This window comes from Nuphar pumila, chromosome 12, assembly GCF_984573655.1.
Source record: "Nuphar pumila chromosome 12, dmNupPumi1.hap1.1, whole genome shotgun sequence".
NCBI lineage: Eukaryota > Viridiplantae > Streptophyta > Magnoliopsida > Nymphaeales > Nymphaeaceae > Nuphar > Nuphar pumila.
The window spans coordinates 13625874-13633916 of record NC_143260.1 but is presented as its reverse complement, the minus strand read 5'-3'; the positions used below and the strand labels follow the sequence as shown (position 1 = coordinate 13633916).

Here is an 8043-nt window from a genome sequence, read left to right as displayed (position 1 = left end):
TAAAGAAAAAAAGCCCAAACTCCATCTAATCTTTCTATGCAATAAGGTTATAGAGATGGGGGCATCTAAGACCAAACATGATGGCCTCACCAAAGTGGGCAAACATGTAAGGGACTATTGAGTTGCATCTAATTGGACATGGACCCATGTCTGGAACAGTCTTATTTGTCCATTACCACATCTATCACAGACTAATACTTTTCATGGGACATGAGTTCATCTCCCACATAAAGTCAGCAATGCATTAGTTCAGCCCCCGTTAAAGAATAGTAGTTTTGTGCCAATGGTACGGTTTGGTTAGGGTAACTGAACTGAGCTCGGCTAGTTTGTTCTTGTGTCGCATCTTCTTACATACTGTTATAAATGCTTCATGTATTTTCCACCGTGTCCCTGTGATATAGCTTGAAAGTAGGAATCCGTTGGGACTTGTAAAGTGAGCTTAGTTTATGTGGTAACTCATGATCGGCTTGTAGAGCTCAGCTCGACTGGTGATTAGAGAGCAATGATGTCAAAAATTGGTTTGAAGTGGCTGATTTGGATCGAATCCGTCCAAAGCTGATTCAAGGTCCATTCAATTTATTTTTTAAATATTTTTTAAGGGAATTATTATTTATTATTTATTATTTTTTATTTTTTATTGGCGTGTCGTCTGATGATAAAAAAAATATGGATTCAATTAGATTTGATTTTTTTATTTTTATTTTTAATAAATTGATTCACCTGGTGAAGCGATTTTAACATTCAACCCAGAACTAACAAGGGCATTTGATTCACGGACAGAGGAGGACAAGGACATCATGTCTTGTCCTGTCCTGTATGCGAAGAGCCCTGGCCGAGGACCCTAAGATGCATTTTGGTTTTTTTATTTGAAAGGCTTCCTATCCTGTCCTGTACTCCACTATTTCAGGGAGGGCAGAACACTCTAGGACAGAAAAACATGTGCCAAAGAGATGTGTAGAATGCAGTGTCCCATCTGTCTGTGCATCCCACGTTTGAGTGGGCGTGCTGGGCCCACGTGATGGGCATCCCATGCATTCATACGCCCCCTTGTTAAGCGGAACCTGAACAGTCCAAGCACAACTTGTTTATTAGCCCCTATGTAGAAGCTACATCACAGACATACTTATTTTATGTTCGTGCCGTGTCTCCTTTTATAGTATTTTCAATGAAAAATTGCCCAAAGATAACGTGTCTTATGTTTTATGTACGTGTCTATGTGACATGGGTTGAAGGCCAAACAGGAAAAATCCTACTGGAGCTCTTGGGGCACCTTTGAAAGCAAGAAAAATAAATTGTCTACGACAAATTTTGATATGATAACTTTTCTAAATGAAAAGTTTTCACTTGTTTGTGCAGCATGAGAAAAACAGAATAAAAATTGTGAGAAAAAACGAGAGAAAGGACAGTGAATCAGCCAAGAGAGAAAGAGATGAAAATGGTGGTGATGGGAGGAAGATGAAGATGAAAGAAGTTCTTCCTGCCCATGGGATGAGATGTGTCGTGGGCTCTGTAACAAATATCGCAAGATTTTGATTTATGAAAATCTTGCGATAATATTGCGAGAAGTTGCCTGAAAGTTTAAAACGGCAATTTCTTGCAAGATTTTAAAATATCACGAGATTTATAAAAAAAGCATAAATACCATGATTTAAATGCGATATTTATGTTTTAAGCGATTATTTATCGTGAAAAAAACCATATATTTTTATTTTTTAATATTTTTTTTAATATTTTTTTTAAAAATAGTTTTTAGATTTTTTTATTGCCAAGATTTTGCCAAAAAAATGCGAGATTTATGAACAGTTTTCAATTTATCACGAGTTTTTGACAAACGAGATTTTGCCAAAAAAAACTTTTGTCACTATGGTCGTGGGTAAATGGTTGCTATAATTAAAAGGAATTTTTGATAAAAAAAATTCAGGTTGAACATTTTTTTGTCAAAAAATATGCTTTTAAATTGTTTTTTTTTTTTTAACTTCTCTTTCGATTCGAATGGTAAGAAAAATTGCCAATTTTCCTTTCCTATTTTGTGTTTTTTTCTTACCATTTTATCGCCTTCAAACGTGCTCTTACGCAGCACAATTACGATTTAACAAGAAGAGACCTTTTAAACAAATGGATGGGGGTATAATGGTATCATACAAAAATGGGAAGGCAGTTTTTATGGTGAGTGGGTGGGACCCATAACGGGGGAGGGGGAGGGGGAGGGAGAGGGGAGAGCCAGACTGGAGGGAGTCACATGGAACAGCTAAGAAGTAGGCCCCACCACAGTTGTCGCCGGACAGCGCGCTCTGCTATAAAAGACCCTCTCCTGCCACCCTCCGACTTCTAGGGCTTCTGATTCACAAAGAAATACTGAGAGAGAGAGAGAGAGACCCTTTTTCCTTCTCTCTCCGAGGCTTCTGAAGAGAGAGCGGTGCCTTTCTTTTGAAGGCTTCACAGAGGGAGAGAGAGAGGAACGCGGTGCGCTTCTCAAGACCCTTCTCTCTGGTCTTTTGTTGTCCTTTTGAGAGTAGAGATGGCTTCTTCTTCTTCTTCCATGGCTAGAGCTTGCCTGGTGGCGATCGTGGTCGTCCTGGCGACTGCCGTGCCTCTGGTTCGGGCGAAGGGCCCCCACCACGCTCACGCCCCAGTGAGCGCACCGGTGAGCGCCCCCTTCGCTGCTCCAGTGAGCTCCATCGCGGCCCCTCCATCAGCTTCTGCCGTCTCCGCTCCTGCTCCTGGCCCTGCAAGCGATGGTTAGTTCTTCCTTCTTGTTTTTTACCTCTTGTTGTTGTTGTTGTTCATGAAGAGTAAATTTTTCTTTTTTCACCTTTTCTGTTTTCTTCTTTCCCTTTTTTTCCTGAAAAATCTATTTTTTTTCTTTGTTTTGTTTTGGTTTTTTCTTTTAATAGAGATTTCTTTCTTCTTCTTCTTCTCCCCTTTGTTTTTTATTTTTCATTTGTTTTTTTGGTTCAAATTGATCGATCGTTATTATTTTTTTTTTGTATTTTTTAAGAGTTTTTGTGTGCTTATGGAAAGATTTTTTCCGTTTCTGTTTTCTTTCGTGTTTTTATTTATTATTTCCTTTTCTGCAAATGATTAGCGTACGCGATGTATTTGCCTTTCTAGATGTTTCCTTTTTTTTGCAGATCTAGGGTTTTCGAAACAAGTATCTTTATTTCCCTGCTTTGTGGATTTTTGTTGTTTTCTTGTGCTGTCGTTGTCTTTTTTTTCTTCTCTTATTTCGGTGTGATTTGAAATTTTCCTTTGAAATCTTTTCACCACAACGACCCTTCTCTTCTGTTGCTTCTGATCTAAACTCGTTAACGTGAGCAAGTTAGCTTACTTCATCTATTTTCTTCAATCCTTTGGAGAAAGGGATTCATCCCCATTATTAATTAACGAAATCATGCTTTGTTTTGTTTCTCTGTTGCATTACATTTTGGTGTTGAATGGTTTTGATGGTTTGTTGGTGGCGATTAGCAGGGACATCGATCGACCAAGGAATCGCATACGTGTTGATGCTGGTGGCTCTGGTGCTCACATACCTCATCCACCCCCTCGATGCTTCCTCTCCCTACACCCTCTTCTGAAGAAACACCAACAAGGCTCACTCTCTCGTTGGTCGCGTTGAGATCTTATTTTTGGGGTGGGGGTGTTAGTAGAGAGAGAGATTGCATTATCTTGTGTAACATGGAGACTGTTGCTTTTCTTTCTGCCTTTGGTGCTTCCGGGGAGTGTTGGACATTTAGTCTTTTTTTATGCTTATTTCTCTTTTGTGATTTCTTGACTCTTTGAGTATTTACCATGGTAGATGTTCACTATTCTTTTTTCCCTTGATTTCTTTTCCATTTCCTTGTCATAACTATCCCGTCTTTTTCAGTTTCTGACTACATTTGTTCTTTTTCCTATAATGGGGTGTGCTCTCTCTGATGGGTTGGCATGATTGAGGCCAAAAAAATGAAATTGCAGAAGATTTCATTTTCCTCATGTGGTAATTTGGTATAAGTGATTAAAGATGGGAGTGGTGGCCAAGATCCATTTGAAGTTTTTTCACTGTCTACTGTGAGAAAAGCAGCTGTCGAGATTGTTTTTCGTGTTGTTGGTGTAGCTTGTTTCATTGTTTGTCTTCTCGTTTGGAAATAGGTTTTCCTAGATTGTTGTGTAAAAACGTCTGATTTACTGTGAGAAAAGGTCCTGGTTCGGTCGTACAGTTTTTTGGTTTCGACTGGATTGATTGCGTAGGAAAAATGTGCCAATTTTTCACCACCATTGGTCTTCTGAGGATGGAACTCGGTCAAAAATGCTACTGACACCTGCACAGTATGAAAAAGTAAAACCGAAAAAGTACTGCCAGATATTTCCAAGGAAAACGAAATGGAAAGGTTATTTCCAACAAACGTAGAGTGCAAACTCACCATGGTCAGATTCCTTATGCTTTAGATGGACCCCACGAAAATTTTCAGAGCCAGTATGGTCGTGATACGGGCATCTGTGGCACGATAAATGGACGGCTGAAATCATGAAACAAACCCCAACATCACGGTCGTGCATCTGTGGTGCCATAAACAAAACCAAAAACCGTGGTTGGGTCCGTTGCCACTCATCGCCACCGCTGGACAATCGGGTCAACCATGCCAATATATGGATATGACTTCCCGGCCTCTCGCCGGAGCTTTGGTCAAAGGATGTTTTTTTCGTCCTTGCAAACTCATTAAGCAGTTTTTTCATTGGCGTAGACTCCTTTACTAAAATGAAGGAACGACCGACGTCAGTTTGCGAGAATCCATCCGGGGGGGGTCCCTTTAGATTTCACCCCACCGGAGGTCGTGGTTGAAATAAAATCAGGTCACAGGTTCGCCCAAAAAATGGTTTACGAAAACTCCACCCTATATCACCTTTACCATTTCTCCACCATCACCACACCACCACCCATGGGAACATTATAGGCTATATGCGCGCCATTTGCTTTTGAACCCATAAATTTCTCAAAAAACAATAGCACTATATATCATGCTAAGCTTTAAACAAAAACTACTATATTTTCCTTTCCCTTGTTTTTTTCTAGATTTATCTTCCAAAATGACGTGGGTTTAGGAAGAAGCTGACTTTTTTAAGGTATTCATTTGAGAGGAGGGTTCATGGTCACCCATTTTTATAAAAAGGTAATTATTTTTATTTTTGCTTTGTTATTTTTTTTTGTTCTTTATTTTATCTGCTTAATTATGTGCAAATCTTTGCGTGTTTGCACTCTATTATCTTCTTTGTGTTTTTTTGTTAATTTTTTCTCATGTCATTCCTTTCTTATTAAGTCTAAATTCCTTTAATTCATGGTACAACCTAAGTTTTCTTTTGTGCTCCAATAAATTGGTAGTTTTTATTTTTTATTTCTATTTCACTTGAACATTTGGTGCAGTGAAAAATGCCTTCTAAAAAGCATAGTATTGCAGTTTTTGGTTTTCATCTAAGTTCACATCGGTTTGTATACACATTTTTGTTTACATTTGTTTTAAAGATTAACTGATGGTTATAGCTGAATTTACTCTTTTTTATGTATATTTTAATAATAATTAAATTGTTGATAAATTAATGATATATAAGTTATATATAACCGATATGTAATATAGGTGGCAAACGATAAGTTATCGATATATTAACTTGTGACCATGCCACAACCATGATCACCACTACCATTTTCCATCATTATCACTACCATTACCACTACTTCCATCACCATTACCACTGGTCCATCTATCACAATTTTCATCACCACCATTACTGTCATCACTACCATTACCACTACTTCCATCACCATTACCACTGGTCCATCTATCACAATTTTCATCACCACCATTACTGTCAATCACCACAACCATTGCCATTACTGTCAATCACCACTGGTCCATCTATCACAATTTTCATCACCACCATTACCACCATTACTGTCAATCACCACAACCATTGCCATTACTATCATCACTATTATCACCGCCACCATCATCATCATTGCCACCACCTTCAACCACCATACAAACAACAACAACTATGCCTTCATCCCAAAACAATTAGGGTCGGCGATATGAACTAAAAAAGAAAATCATTCTGGGTCTTCCACATGAATCCTTCTCCTCCAATCATTTTTATCGAATGTCATGTCCTCGGTGAGGTTCAAAGCATTCATATCCTTTCCTATCATCTCCATCCAAGTCTTCTTAGGCCTACCCGAACCTCTTTTAACTAATATATTTTATCATTTCTCCATCCTTTTAATTGGAGCATCATTAGGCCTTCATCGAATATGTCCAAACCACCGTAAACGATTCTCTCTCGTCTTATTTTCAATGGATGCAACGCCTACCTTCTTATGTATCTCCTTGTTTCGAATCTTATCATTTATTGTATTTTCACACATCCATCTAAGCATACGCATCTCAGCTACACTCATTTTTTGAATATTATGTCTCTTAGCAGCCCAACATTCCGTACCATATAGTAAAGCAGGACTAATTGTCATCCTATAAAACTTTTTCTTCAACCGCAATGGCATTCTACGATCGTACAACACTCCAGTTGCAATTTTCCATTTCATTCACCCAACCTTTATCCTATGATTTACATCTCCATCAATTTCTCCATACCTTCAACCACCATCACCACCATTATTACCATTGCTACTATCTCTATCGACCATCACCATCAAGGGTGTAAAGCTTATGGTTTACATTAAGAATTCAATTTTCATCCTTCATTTCACAAGTTTGAGCACTTGACATCAAGAATAAAAAATTCATAAGTGCTCAATCAAATCACTCAATGACTTGTTTTTTTGGTTGAACCATTATACTTGATTTGACCCATATCATGTGGTTGGGTTTTCATCAGAGGTGATTATTTTTTATAAACTTTATCCCTGTTTTCCTTGATGTCTTGAAGACAATTTCTCGAGAAATAACTTTTGTCATTAGATCCGCTAAGTTTTCACATTTTTGTGATTACTCATTTCTCGAGAATTTTATACACAAATATGCTTTACACTTTACAAGTCTAGGTTCACTATAAATGTTCTTCTATGCTTACATAGCTTGTTGGTAATTACATGTTTATAACTTATTGATATTTCTATCAAGAGATTCTTAGTCATTCGACTTTCATATTAGCTAAAGCTAATGCTATAAACTCTTTCTATTATTATTGAATGAGTTATCATAATTTACTTTTTGGATCTCAATGTAGTTGCTCCAAATCCAAAGATAAACACATATTCTCTTGTGAATAATGACTCATTGTAATTAGGATTTCAGTTCGCAACACTGTGTCTATCATGCATAGTGGATTTTTCTCATATCCTTGAGTTCATTTCAAGTTCTTCAGGACTTATATATATCATATTAATGCTTTAGTCTTAGGTTTCCAACTTATTAGCTCACTAGCCAATCTAGCATCGTCTCCAGACCAAGGCGACCCAGGTCATCCTACAGGTACAATCGCCTTTGGTTTGAGCCAGACAAGATCAAGTTCCTACAGGCCCTCTTGCAGAGTCGCTCTGACAGGTACTGCTTTCCTCGTGACATGCCTAGCTTCTATGACTGCTTGAGCCCCTCCATGACCCGCTCCTACACCTGCACCCAGTTCTCCGAGAAGCTATGCTGCCTTAAGAAGAAGTTATGTCATGTCTCTAGCCACATCAGCCATTGCGGCCTCGTCATCACCCTTAAGACCCCCCACGAGAAGGTTGTCTACAAGCTCTCCCATTGCCTCTGGGGCTCCGAGGCTGCGAACGTTGCAGAAGCGGATGAAAAGGAACCTGACTCTCCTTCTCCTGTTGTTAAAACGGTCGATGAAGCTTCAGTCGGCTCGCTGTCTCAGGATATTCACTTTTACCCTGTAATGCAATCACCATGTTGCAAGGCTATCACTTTAAAATTGTTGAAAAAAATTACTTCTGTGGGTATGGCAACTGAGTTTTAGTCAGGTGCACTCAGAGGCATATGTTAGACACACTATCTTTAAAGTGATCGTGTTCCCACTTAGGAGCAAGCCCATAGCACAATGGGTATTCGT

At 38.6% G+C, this 8043-nt stretch overlaps 1 protein-coding gene across 2 annotated transcripts; it reads left to right on the top strand.

The window, feature by feature from the left end:
- The first annotated feature begins 2329 nt into the window (after positions 1-2329).
- Positions 2330-3804, top strand: LOC149820053 (uncharacterized). 2 transcript variants are annotated; one of them, XM_089983098.1, is made up of 2 exons: positions 2330-2738; positions 3469-3804. In XM_089983098.1, the coding sequence occupies exons 1-2, from the start codon at positions 2519-2521 to the stop codon at positions 3573-3575; spliced, it is 327 nt and encodes a 108-aa protein (XP_089839224.1). In that variant the 5' UTR covers positions 2330-2518; the 3' UTR covers positions 3576-3804. The 2 variants fall into 2 exon arrangements, with proteins under 2 accessions (XP_089839224.1, XP_089839223.1); XM_089983097.1 differs by having other exon boundaries at positions 2331-2738; positions 3466-3804.
- Positions 3805-8043: the final 4239 nt, after the last annotated feature.

Bases quoted from the DNA above. Each gene is read 5' to 3' on its own strand.
- LOC149820053 (XM_089983097.1), top strand. From the start codon at position 2,519: ATGGCTTCTTCTTCTTCTTCCATGGCTAGAGCTTGCCTGGTGGCGATC. The intron at 2,739-3,465 runs GTTAGTTCTTCC...GGTGGCGATTAG, and splicing joins TCCTGGCCCTGCAAGCGATG to CAGGGACATCGATCGACCAA.